Source organism: Lutjanus erythropterus, chromosome 13, assembly GCF_056507025.1.
Source record: "Lutjanus erythropterus isolate fLutEry1 chromosome 13, fLutEry1.hap2, whole genome shotgun sequence".
In the NCBI taxonomy this organism is placed as follows: Eukaryota; Metazoa; Chordata; class Actinopteri; order Lutjaniformes; family Lutjanidae; genus Lutjanus; species Lutjanus erythropterus.
The window spans coordinates 37409035-37423440 of record NC_139329.1 but is presented as its reverse complement, the minus strand read 5'-3'; the positions used below and the strand labels follow the sequence as shown (position 1 = coordinate 37423440).

The 14406-nt window shown below is 38.9% G+C and overlaps 1 protein-coding gene across 2 annotated transcripts in view; it reads right to left on the bottom strand.

Moving 5' to 3' along the window:
• Positions 1-14406, bottom strand: part of glg1a (golgi glycoprotein 1a) — a 53528-nt gene extending 39122 nt beyond the window's left edge. Inside the window, exon 1 of one of the 2 annotated variants that reach the window (XM_084733728.1) lies at positions 13793-14406. In XM_084733728.1, the coding sequence (XP_084589854.1) occupies positions 13793-14125 (333 nt within the window). In that variant the 5' untranslated portion in view covers positions 14126-14406. The remainder of the gene's footprint in view (positions 1-13792) is intronic. The other variant, XM_084733729.1, reaches the window with a different exon arrangement.

The following is a 14406-nucleotide window of genomic DNA, read 5'->3' as shown; positions in this document are numbered from 1 at the left end:
CAAGATAAAAACATCCATTCCATTTTGGAAATTATTACATCCATCTTCAATAAATTTTGTTATTAGAAATGAGTTACTGGAAATGTCTGGATCTCACAAGTCGGGAAAAACAATCCTACACAGCCACCACTGGAATCTAATTCTACAAACAGTGTGATAATATTAGTGCAACCTAATCTTTATCTGCAGCTGTACAGAAATAACAGTTCAAACCTCAGAGATATTCTGTTAACAGTTATATCCAACAGAATAACAGCAAATCCTCACAGTTGTGGAGCAGCACCAGAGAATGTCTGGCATCTCTGCAGGTAAAAAGACCTAACATGAGGATTAAATCAATTATCAAAATACTTTCAATAGATTTCTGCCTATCAACTAACTGATAAATAGACTTATAATTCTTTCAGCTCTCACATTTAAATATGCAAATTGCATGCTTCAGAGACAATGGCATGTCTAAAATAAAAGTGCATAAAGATTATGGAGCAGAGAGAAGAGCTGCTCCAGTGGACATAAGCACACCAGTGAGAATGGCAGCTGATTATCTACAAAAGCCACAACAAAGCTGGAACTTGATGCAGATGCATCCAGTCACCTTGGTGTTTACAGTGAACAATACATGCTGCACTTTCAATCAGTGCAAGTCAAAAGACTATTCATGGATGACTTCAGGCAGCACATCAGCCAACAGTAGCTGCTTAACCACTTTTTCATGACTTAGAACTAGAAACACTTTCCAGCTTCTGCCGATTCTCTGCACACTGTTTGTTTTATTTGACTCTCCACCCAGAAACTGTGCTTTTTTTTCCTACCAAACATCTGGACAGGACAGTGTTCACATCAGGTGTGTGACAGATGTGTGTATGTTCACTACCACTGATGACACACAGGAAAGATGAAGGTGAAAACAGCTTGTGGCACTGACATTTCATCAAATTGTGAAATGCAGTAAAAGAAAACACCAAATTAGCTGTACACACACAGACACACTGAATACACACTGAATAAAGTTGACCATATTCACCTGTCAGTGATAAGCTGACCAAACTTCATGGGTGTGTTTTATTTCAGGTTCATGTTTGCTCTGGAAACAGTTAGTTATCCTTCCACCAAGGCAGTGGTGGCCTAAATGTTTGAGAAGCGAGCTTGTGAGCGGAAAGTTGCTTGTACAATGCCCTGACCAGTAGGATAAGTCTAAGTGGGGAAACCTCATTACCCCCATTGAGGTGCCCTTGAGCAAGGCTCTGATCTGTGGGGCCAGCAGATCAGACTATGGTTGCATTGGGAAGCCTCCAGTACCCCTTTTCCATACACACAGCTGGTCTGGCTTAACTCGGTTTGATTCGGCACATCAGCCCAGCATGGCATGGGTTTGCATTTCTGTTACAACAGGATAACCCACCGGAGGGTGGGTCTTTTAACTGAAGACAAGCTTGGCAAAGCTCAAGTCTGTGAAGCCGTGGATAAACCATATGTGTCATATGTGTCTCAGTGATAAACAATCTGTTTTCTTAGATTTCCTTAGACGCAGCCCACTTGGAGGCAGGTCGGGCTCACTTTGGCTCCGCTCCAGAGTAGGTCCACCTCAGCGGTGGCATGGCGCAGCTCAGCGCAATAAAAGTGGTAAATGCAAATCAGCACAGAACGGTTTAATGGTGTGGCCAAAAGTGCCAGTGGAAAAGCCCCACAACTGTGAATGCGATCAGAGCTTTCCTAAAAAAAAAAAAAAAAAAACTCCCCTGAATAGAACGGCTAAATTAAAGCAACTCTGAAAACCAGCTTAAAATGTTGCCTGGGACAGACTTTAAAAAAATAATGCACAGCTGTGGAAGAAGTGGTGGGGCTGCTCACACAAAGAAATAACAAATTAACAATCAGCTGCAGGTAACTTTCCCTTCTGAAATAACATGAATCCAAAGAAAAATATTTTGTATGAAGGTTGTCTGAACTCACATAGCAGACAAATATTTTAGCCATCTATAATTGATGATTGTATTATGTTTAGTGTCGTCAAATTATGACACCAGAACCTGGCTACTGTAGAGGTATCCCTCTGCTTTATTTACATTTAACTAAACTGCTCCTGATCCGTTGCTACAAAAATACAACCACGCCAGTATATTTATCTTAACCAATGGAGGGAAACAGGGATTTGAATGTGACTTAGTCTTAATCACCACCCACATCTTTTATTTGTTCTGTGACACCCATTAATGTATGTTCTCCCAAGCTTTGTAGATGGGATTAAGAATGAATACGTCTTCTTCCTACCTAGCCAGTGAAAACCACAGCTACTTCCATGAAGACTAACAGAAAACTGTTTCATGGAACGACATTCTTAACATATATTTTATATATATTTTCATTCATCAGAAATTTTGTCAATCATGTCCGTTCTTTCAGAGAGTGGGATTCCTCCTCTGTGTTCATTTGCTGAATAACGTGCACAAGTATGAAGGTGTTGGAGCAAAACGAGTGAGCACCTGTGACAGCGGAATTTGTAGTTGTAAAAAATAAAAAAAATAGTCACACATGTATCTAAATTTGAACCCACAGAGAAAAAATATCTTCAGCTGCACAATTTATTTCTCTCCCACAAACACAACAGTTTGGCCTTCTCCAGTCCTTCACTGCAGGTGCACAAATCCTAAACTACCAATCACAACAACTCATTCACTCACAGTTTTTCCTACAGTTTCTTCAGTGAATGTGGTGCAAAACACATTCACACAGCCGTATCAAAACATGTAAAATCAAGGACGAAGTTTGCACATCTGCAAATCATTATGTGAATTCATGCAATGAAAGCTGCTCACCTACTGCACACAAGCAACATTTATGACACGGTGATGAATGTCACAGTAGAAAAGTAGAAAAAGAGTCACAAGTTTAGCAAACTGACACAGAAACATCAGTTATACAGCCATGTTTAGTTTTATAATGTTAGTCACACTATTATCTGATGCTCATACCAGACCAAGGAATGAAGGGGGAGCAGCAGAACCTCTATGTTTTTAGCAGGGATGAAAAGGTATGAAAATTTCACATCACAATTACACGAAAATAATCTGTTATCAGTATTATGGCAGCAGATTTGTTAAAATGTACTGACAATGTTAAAACATTTCTGATAAACACTGAAATAATTTCACCAACTTTTATTTTGAAAAGCTCTCAATGATTTGATGTTTTCATTAAGGCAGAATAAACTCATGTTGCTGCTGAGCAAAGTATTAAACACAGTTATTGCGATAATTAAAATCTGAAATGATAATACTACTTGTAAAGACTTAACACTGAACCAAATATTTTTTCATCCCTATTATTTCCATAAGTTAAAGTGATTTTTATTGCCTGTGATTTTAGATTTTCAACTTTAAAATACAGACTGGACAGACAGGATGACAATTCAATCTATTTATCAGGCTACATGCGTAGAGGATGTAGAGGATGATCCACCGGCAGTGATGCTTCTGAGAGGGTTTTTTTTTTAATTACCAGTAACGTCACTGTTTCTACACACACAACAGTAGCAGAGCTGCAGCTGGATGAACACTTGAACACTTCGGATAAATGTCAACAATAAGCCTGAATGGACAATCAGACACTAGAAGGACACAAAAGGATGTTGCTTAGCAACAAGAAGCATTTTTTCTTCTTCTTCTTCTTTTTGGTAGAGTACCAAAATAAATGTATCAAAACAAACTAAAAGCTCCTGTCTTTGTCTGGGATAATGCAACATAAGCCTACAAAAGCAGCAGAACACAGAGATGTTTCTGTGACTGCTTTATCATCAGGACACAGCAGTCCTGAGACTGACAACCTTCTCTGACAGGCTGCTAGAAATTCAGGTGTTTTCTCACTGCAGCTGTGCAGACAGCAGTAGTGAAAGTAATGTTGTACTTCAATAAAAGTGTCAGTACCAAAGTAATGGGTAAATACTCCATAAATAACAAATTATAATTTGATAAAAGTGAAAAAAGAAACAGAAGTAAAATGTACTTGGAGTGTTTATTATAATGAAAATGGGTGATGGCAAATGTTTTTAATGCTATATGTGCATAAGGTGGTGCTACACTAAACTGCCAAAAGTATGTGGACACCTGACATCCCTTTGTGTACTTTTGGTAAGTAGTTGTTTATCCTCATTTGGGCTCTTTAGCTCCAGTGAAGACATCTTATTGTAAATAAGAGTGTTCGTCCAACTTTGTGGCAACAGTTTGAGTTTGACTCATTCCCATTTCAACTTTAATATTTCCTCTTGTTTATATTGTTCCTATTTTTATATCTCCTCTTTTTTATATTGCTTTTTTAATTATTACTATTGTTTTCTTTATTGATACTTATTCTATTTTGATATCCTCTTTGCTGCTGTAACACTGCCAATTCCCTAGTGTGGGACTAATGAAGGATCATCTTGTTTTATCTTATCTTATGACAAGGCCTCTGTGCACAAAGCGAGCTCCACAAAGCTTCCCAAGTTTGGTGTGGAAGAACTTGACTGACCCACACAGAGCCCTGACCTCAGCACCAGAGGTCACATTAACCGAATATTTTCTGTCACAGACTGATTCTTTTTTTTTTTTAAACAATGACAGAGAAATCTAAAGGGCATCCGTCATTTTGACAAATTAAAACACTGTGGGTGATCTATCCTAACAAGTGGTGGTGTCAGTTGCAGCGAGGGAATGATCATCTTAAATCATGTAAAAGATAGAGAAATCTTCAGCAAAGTAATACAAACTCGGACTCAGACTCAGACTCAAACTCAAGAACATTACATATTTCAAGTAAAAGAGTTTTTTTAAAAGTCTATGAAGGAAGGGAGAAGATCAAATTAATAATTTACTCATTACTTTGAGTAACGTGAGAATGAATTACAACTGAATATATGTGAATATATTTCTTGCCTTCTCCCTGATGGTCTGAATCAATCACTAAATTTGTTGTTTTTTTAGAAATGTCATACGCAGGTCAGCTGCAAACGACAGAAAAGTCACCAAGTTGGAAACACTGAGCTCAAAAATATAATGTGGCTGATAAATGAGATGAAAAAAGAGTGACTGATTCAGTGATCAGTTATCATTTCTTTAACAAAGATGGTGGTGTTCGGCACAGCCAGGGTTGCAGCGTCCACTCCTTATGTTGCTCAACAGGAGCTGAATATACACCAACAAGTCAGTGTTTAACAGAATGTCCTGCAGTCTTAATGTGCTGATTGGCAATTATCAAACTGAGCAGAAGAAGGGTTCAACTGGGAGGCTGAGACACGAACAGACACATGGAGACTTCATGCGGCCAACAGGCCAAAGTGAAACCTTCAATCTCCTGAGCCTCCTCCCTCTGGACTGAGAGTCTCTGCACCACGTACACAAAACCACAGCCACCAGCAGGACTGACAGCGGGCAGGCCGGAGACACACAAAAATGCTACGAGTCTAAAAGCAGCTCCTAATCTCACCCTGGAACCAGAGAACAGAAGCAGCAGCAGAGTGCCAGCTGGGCAGCTCGGGGCCTTCACACAGAAGGTGGACAGTAGCTGCTTGGCAGCGGCATTCGTGGTGGGCGTTTGGAGACGAGACGTCACACCCTAAATCTTGGGTTAGGTGGAATTCTCAAAGAAAATTCAGGTTAGGTCAGACAAAAACTTTACTATCCCATGAGAACAAGAAAGAGGAAGCTCTTCTTGGGACAAAGTAAATGATCACAAGATAAGATGGAATAAAAATCCCCAGGACACTGTGGCACATTGTTTTGTTGCAGTAGACAAAAAAAAATCCATAGCACCTAATTTGACATCAGTAACCATGAACCACTCTATTTCATGACCAAAACCTCTGTGGAAAAACCTAAAAATATCTGTAGGGATGCATGATATGGATTTTTTCAGGTGATACAGGAAACCAATCAGGCCTCAAACAATAAGGCAGGTAAAATGCCCTGTTGGGCAAGTAAATCTAGCAACTCCAGTGTTTCCTCTACATTCATTTAGGAGTGGCGGCCCGCCACTCCTTCAAATTTCTTTTTTTCTTTTTTTTTTAATTATTGTTGACGCAAATACATCACCGCCGCATCTCTCCACCTTCAAAACAGACTCCTGTCGGGTACTTGCGAGCACTAAGGTAAACTGCAGATAACGATCTTGCTCAGTATGGAAATATACTTGCGCGTGCTCATTTGCATGATGCTAGCGTTGTTTGGGGGGTGCGGTCGTCAAGCACGTCAAGCACCTAGGCGACAGGGCAGAGTCAGAGGAGCAAATTCCCGAATTACAAATAAACAATAAAGCAGCGAATTACCGGCCGGAGAAGAGGTAGACCTAAGTTATTAGCTTGAGATAACGCAACATAGATTTTACAAGTTAAACAGACGTTCACAATATGTTGATGACCAGCTAACATTACATAACTTATTGGTAGTTTAAGTTCATTTGGCCCGGTGCCAACTCAGTGTCGCTAACGTGAGTAAACTAACTGATAGTATTAGGCTAACGTTAATATCTACACACCATTATGTAACAACTGACTGCATTTTTCAGATGAGTTTATTGAAATATTTCTCTAAGAAGAGAAATGGAACGCCTGCCCCCGCTGCTGAAAAAAATCCTAGAGGAAACACTGAACTCACATGCTTGACTTACTTACACTTACTACAACTATTTTGATTATTGATTTGTGGTTAAAGTTTTTTTTCCTGGAATAAAAAAAATGCTGTTTCCAGACTCAGATATGGTGATTTTCTGTCTTTCTCCATTTATTATCATATTAAACTAAATATCATTAGTTATGGACTGACTAAAAAAGACAGACATGACCTTGACCTTGAACAACTGTCTGGGCAAGTGAAAAAAAAAAGAAACTACACTGAACCCTTACCTTGGTTCTCATGGCCAATACCAACAACATGACTGAAAATTTTATAGCTTTGCATTTTAAAAAGAAGTTCCCCATCACCTGTAATTTATACACACCCGAGAGTAAATAAAAACAGGATATGATGAGCAAAGATGAATGATTTAATGCTGCATACCTTTGACTGAACCAAATCTAACTGACGTCACTATTACAACAAAAGCAAAGAACAGTTATCACTCTTCAAATGTTCATTTAGTTTTTCTAAAACTTCACTGTATAGCTTAGCTTTTATAGCACATTTTGCATAAGAATTCAAATTAAATGCTTTGACATAATCTGTCAAATCAGATATTATTACAGTCAACATTTGCTATATGGCGATACAGACCCACATAGCTTTATGGGCCTTGTTATTTATCATGGCTCATGATCATTTCCTGTACAGACGCATTAAAACTGCCTTCAGAGGTGTTGATAAGAATCAGTCAGCAACCTGAAACTGATACAGATGCCACTGATACATCAGTTTGCAAACAACATCAACCTGCTACCACGTGAAGAATGAAGACGGAAGGAAAAACAAAGCATTTAACTCATCTTTTGACTTAGGTGACTGACTAATTTCTAGTTGTAACGATTACCTTAAACTTCAATACAGTACTGGTATAAAAAAACGATACTAAACACCACTTTCGATACCACAGCAAAAAGAAAAAATCCTTAGCATGCAAAACAGGATAATGTCTTTCTTTCTTTAATTCACTTCCTGCACACAGTGCAAATTTTAGGCAGGACTGAACTGAGCTGAGGTCTTGAATGAGCGCTTAGATCTTTTTGTTAGCTTTGATGAATATATAATGAACACATACTGTATTATTTTAAACATGGTATTGAAGTATCTATACTTTTGGCTACCTTGGTTAATTCCTGGACAAAATTAGGTTTCTTTACATTTAAAATGGCAGACAGGAAATGACAGTTTGTGTTCGATTTGTATTCAAATATGACCTACAGAGCCGATATATCAGCCCGATATTGGCCTGACATGGACCTATCAAGGATATATATATAGCATCAGAGTATACCAATTTACAACTTTACCAATATACAACTTTTTCATGTTTTCCAGAACATATGATGCAGAAAACGATGCTTGGGGTGATTTCAATTTAGCATGATGGGGACCATTTATGAGGACAAGAGGAGCTCCCTGCAGGTCTACATGCTGAGAAGCTGCTTCTCGTTTTACAACCTGCCCCTAATTGACTGATGCTGAACAGTACTGATGTTTATTAAGCTATTTTATTTTTATTTGTTCTTTTTCCAAAATGTTCTTTTCTACAATTGGTTGTCTTCTGTATATGTTAAATCATTTAAAACCTAAATAAAATACATTATATTCTTTAATAGTAATTTGTTTCAGAAAACAGCCCTCTGACAGCCTTTGAAGAGCCATAACATATAAATCACATTGAAAAGGTCTATTTTTATTCCAGCTCAGAAATTCACTATATATAAAAGGTAAATTCTTCCCCTCTAAAATGAGTATCAGTCTCAAAAATCCCACACTGGTCCGGCTCTAATGATATCTGATGCCTCTATGCTTGCAACTTAATAGTACTCTCCTCATTGATTCATCTGTTTTTTGTCATTAATGTCAAATAATAATAACAATAATAATAATAATGATAATAATATCTGTCATAAATAATCAGTTATTAGGATAATCTGATGTTTAATTTTCAACCTAACTTTTCATGTCTGATAATGTTTACAATGATATAAACAGAGAAAAGCAGCAAATTTGAGAGATTGGAACCAAAATATGCATAATATTTTAGCTTAACAATCACCAAAAGTAGTAGCTGATTAATTTTCTGTATGTTCACCAATCATTTCATCTCTGGTTACGTCCCTCAAGTCACATGTCAAAAGTTAAAAAGCTGATGAGAAGCAACAAAACCACTACAATCATGGTTCTTCTTTCTTCAGCAGCTACTCTGTAAACTATATGGGTGAACAGTGCATTTAATGTCGACTTTTTCCACTAGAGGGGACGCTGTCTTGTGATTCTGAGTAAGCAGATAATTGGCACAATTCAAGGCTTGTCTTAGCCGCTGTAAGCTCCCGCTGCAGCGTATCAGAGATCTCTCAGTCTGCCGTACTTCTGCTGTTGAAAAGCAGTTAATGAGCTTAGAGAAGTGAGCTCAGCAGTCAGCCACCGGCCAGCAAACAGCCGCAGTCCCGGGCTGATCTTTCAGGACGCACTTGAATGGACCTAAAGGTCACAAAAGCAACCTGGTGACCTGAAAATCACAGGTTCAGCTACCAACATACAAGCCTGGGAAAAGTTCTCACTGAGTCTGAGTATGTGTGAGTAAGTAATGAGTAATCCCCCACCTTTCTCAAACAAATACTTGTGAATTTAGTTGGACTAAGATAAACAAATCCTCTAGCTGCTGGCAAAACACTGCCTATCTTTCAACAGTTTCCCTCACTGTAAATTAAATTCTATCTTATCTTACGGTACATCAGGAATACAGTTAACAGTAGTTATCTCTCTAATCATTGTGTAAATGTAAGTGACGATGTATGTGCAAATAACACCTCCCCCATCCGCCAAACTGCCGCTGCTCCTCAACTTCAACTTGCTTAAATTTAGTTTAGAAATGAGTAGAGAGGAAGTCAAACGAGCTGAAATAACTAGTAGACTAAGTGGTTTGTCAACAAACGTTAAAGAATTTTCATAGTTGTCAAAACTTTGCTGGTTCTGGATTCTCAAATGTTAGGATTTGGTGCTTTTCTCTGTTTTGAATTACTGTAATGAGGATATCTTTAGGTTTTGAACAGTTGGCCAAACAAAAGACTGGTGTTAGACGATTTCACCACATCCTTGTGATGAACATTTTAGTGAGATTCTTGTTATTGAGACTGCTGACTCTTCACTCCTCTTTACAGGCCAGTAAGGGCCACAAGTCATTAACAACTGCTACGCCAAAAAACAAAGCCTGTCATGGCCCCGAAGCTGACATCCATATAAAGGTTTCTTCTCATCTCAAACTGGAGCATCTGAAGACTAATTCCACACCTGGTATGTTATGATCAGCTAAAGTTAGACACAATACAAGATGAATAAATCCCCCATATATTTAGTTTCACTGTCATCTCTGCTTTGTGCTTTCATAGCTGCCATTGGGGCATTCAAGATCCACTAATAAACAAATGAAAGATGCCAACTTACAACCTTGACTGTAACTAATATTTTCATGAAATTTGATTTGTTATAAATGTGAGGCTACTTGTTGGAATTAAATTCAGTTCCTGGCAGTGATCTAATCAGCTCTGCCAAAACATGAACCTTCTGAATAACAACAACTTCCACTGGAACACGCAGCTCCAATCTATGAATAGGCAACATCGTGTGTACGTTATTCAGAATTTCAGTTTTTGTGAGTTTCTTCAAAAACGTAGCTTTCTATATATATTATATTGTTGTATATTGTTGCCTGGTTGCTTGTGATGTTCTAATGGTCTGAATAAATGACAAAATGTTGTAAATGAATGTTTAAATTGTGAAGTTTAGACTTATCCTCCCATTTATTGTTTCCATATTACGCTTACACAATACCAGTACACACAGTTACAATACGATTATACTGTTCTATACATCTTAGAGAAAACTGAGACCTTATGATGCAAAAATGCTTAATTAAAAACTCTGTGTACATCTATAACAAAAAACTTGCACTATATAATTAAAAACTGGTTGCATTTGGCAGTTGTGGTGGCATTGCAATAGGTGCATCAACATCTGTTGCCTGGCAGATCTGCTTTCTACTGACGCTATTCTTCTGCATCCAAATAACACCTGACCTGATTATAGTTTTGTTAACATAAAACTGTTCTCCTTAGCCAATGCTGTAAAGGGGTTAAAAAAATGCATTACAAGCATGGCTTATTCTTAAAATGAAAGGAACTTTTTGCAGAATATATTCTGCACATTAAGGTACAAAATGCATGTCATTGAAACTGGTATTGAACGCGGAAGACAAGTTTTATCTTTATTGACATCTGGTGATGTGTTGCCTGAACATGTCAAGACAACATTCACTACCCCAAAACCACAGTGACTACTAATCCTGGTGCAGCCCCAGGCTGAAGAGGGAGGCCACTGACAACCTTTCCCAGGGGAAAAAGGAGAGTCTCTGCAGACGAAATAGGTTGAAACGGTTCTGTCTGCCTCACATTAAAACTCAAAAGACCAGTTTGAGCCCACACACTCTCAATAACCAGTTTAACTTGGTAAATTGTCAGTCATTAAACTCTAAACGCTGCAGGTAAGTCCACGTCCCTGGCCGACATTACTCTCTTGCAGAGGCTGTAGCAGACTTTTAAAGCTCGAGTGAAGACATGGGTATCATAAAACAAAATGACCCAAGGAATTCATTGGTACTAACCATGTCATTCTGTCTTGTCAGGAGGTGGGGTGAAGCCAGGGCCATTCTTAAAGGGGTCCCTTGATGTCCCAACTGAATGAAATGGGTTTTATGGATATCCAAGAGTCTCTCCTTTATAGCTGAGCTCTCTTTATGCTAATACCATACAGTCTTTTTGCATGCAGTATAAATGTGTCATTTTTGTCTATTCCAAAAATGGCGTATTTGAATATTTTTGCATACCGAGGTACATAAACAGCATTGGACTAACATGAATTAGGTCTGACTGGAAAGCTGAGACTCTTGTGGAATCAGTGAGCCCAGTTTTATTCAAGTGTGATGATAGTTCAGTCCCTACAGTAGCCATTTCATTATAGTGAGACCATTATTTGAAACGCCCCTTCACTGTATAAAATGGCCTGTTGTGACCTGTAGGATAATCATAACCTCATGAAACTTCACAACCACAAGCTAGAGACCCGGGACAATCGGACGACGGATGGAATTTTTGGTATACTGACAATAAAGGGTGTATGAACAATCCCCAAAATGAGAAATGCTTGCCATCCAATCACTGAAAAAAATGCAATTTTCATAGAAATCTCCCATATGTTTTTGATATCAAATCAAGAATCGAGTGATCAGAAATTAGAGTTGGACAATTTGGTAAAAAAAAAATAATAATCATACTGCGATTATTTTGATTGAAATATGTCATGCAACTAGAGGATATGATCAATTTTGTGTAAGGATTTTCGTGTTCACTGAAAAAACAAAAAAAAAATCATGATGATGTGATATTAATGGAGGTCTGTCCCAAACAAAAATGTTTTCTTTCATCTGGAACACAAGGCTGGTTGTACCTCATTACAATGCTGCTTTCTCATACACTTTTCCTTTTTCAAGAAATTGCAACTTGGTTCTGCAATTTGGATATTGCACTTTGCCATATTATGATTAACTGTGCAGCCCTATAAAAATGGTAAAATTGTGCACCAGATCTGTGTTATAAGTGCTATCAACGCAAAAAGTGTTGCAACAGCTTATGAGACATGATAGAACATGGGAATGACCATCATATACTTCAGTCATAATCTTCTAAACCCTTGTAAACTCCAAACTCTCAAAATGTGCAACTGCACATAAAGCAAACAATGTTTATTACAGATTCAAGACTACAAAAATTTGACACACAATGCGGAGTTTCATGTTAAATTGATCTCCAGGTACCCAGCTTTCAGATGATGTGTACCACTTCTGTGTGCCATATACTGTTGACCTGCTATCCCCCCAAAGATCTCCTGTCCTCACCAAAAAAAATGACAAAATAAGTGTATGGTAGGGAGGGGTGGAGTGGAGGAGGTTAAAGCCAAAAGAGCTGTGTAACGTCACGGTCTAAAATTAAATGAAACGTTGTAATTACCGATAATACAGAAAGCCAAAAAAATCAAGCAGCGAAAGGCTGGGTAACGGGTTATCTCGGCTAACATCTCGATGTAGCTACAGCTGCTAGTAGCAGTTAACGTTAGCAAATAGTTAGCTGCCATAATGTTAGCAAACCTGGGTTAAAAAGTTACCAGATTAACGAGCTGTCTAAAGCCTCGTATGGTGAATTGTGGTTCTGAACTGTTACGCCTGCATGATGGCAAATTTTGTGGTCAATTTTACATTTAGCCGCTAGCTAACTTAGTCCAGATGCACGACGACTGTTAGCGTCTGGAACTGCGCTCATAAGCTGCCCGATTACCGTTATACCTCACTGATAAATCATTGACAACAAGCGGAACGAAACTTTTCGAGTTAATCTGCAAGAACTGTGTCTTCTTGTAAATTCGGCTCATGAAATGTTCCATAAAGCGACGTTTATTTCAGCGGTTTCCCATTGTTTTTTCTGCTAATCAACGTCACACTGCTCCAATCTGGTGTATATAATGAGAGACGTTTAACACAAGAAATATGAAGAGACACGATTCAAAAACTTGTAGGTCTTACAGAAGATACTCGCTTTTCGTGCCATTGTATGTACGCCGAATTGACAGGACGATCGCGTAGATGCTAAATATGTGTTCAATCCTGTTATAAAATATCAGCCACACTGAATATGATATCATAGGTAATGAATTGGTGATTTTTTGACCGGCATTTAGCGTGACGTTCTCTCAATACGAAGGCTAGTCTAGAAGGGAACCCCAGACCCGGGAAAAACCTCGCGAGAATCAAAATTTTAACCCGAACCATTATATTTTCCTATCAATAACCAAGTGTTTTCTTTGCCTAAATCTCCCTACGTTTAAAACATATATTATAAACCATAACAAGTTTTGACACAACGCACAGCGAGGAACTAATCCTTACAAATCTCGCGAGAGTTTTACAAAGCAAGGGTTCCCTTCTAGACAGGACTCTGGCTAACGGTGGCAGCAACCGTTAGCTGGTCGGTTCAGCAGGCAGTCACACCCTGCTTCTTTCCCTGCCAACACAGGACACCGTCTCGCTATTTTACCTCTTTCTTATCCTGGAGACACTCCAGCACCGCCAGGTTGTTGTTCCAGGAATGTTTGGGGCAAAGCCGGGTCAGGTCGTCCCTGCACACCGCCTCCTCAGCCAACTTCCAGCCGGTAGAGCGCCTCCGAGGCAGCGAGGCCCCAGCGCCCAGGTTCCTCTCAGCGGCTCCCGGGTTCACCGCAGCCGGCCCCGGTCCTCCGGCCGGATTCTGTGGGATTTCGGCTTTAGGTCCAAGTCTGGGGACATTGTTGTTTTCTCCATGAATTGGATGCACAGACGACAAGATGCACATCAAAAGCAGGAGCAGAGGAACACGTATACAGTCCGCCATCTTCACAGAGCCAGTCAGCCTGCTGCTGCATTCAGGAACTGTGGGAAATATGGGATCTAGGAGTAAAGTTGCAGACGGATTTTTTTTTCTTTCTAGGATGGCTGTGGACTGCTCATGAATAATTAATGAGCGCGTGTAGGTTCATCCAATCACACAACACAACCACCACGGAAACGTCATCTCCTGGCATTGCTTACTTTAAGGGAATGAATAAAAATTAAACACTGAACATTTTCTATAGTAGTATTTGTACAACAGCTAAATTTTGATGCAGACACTAG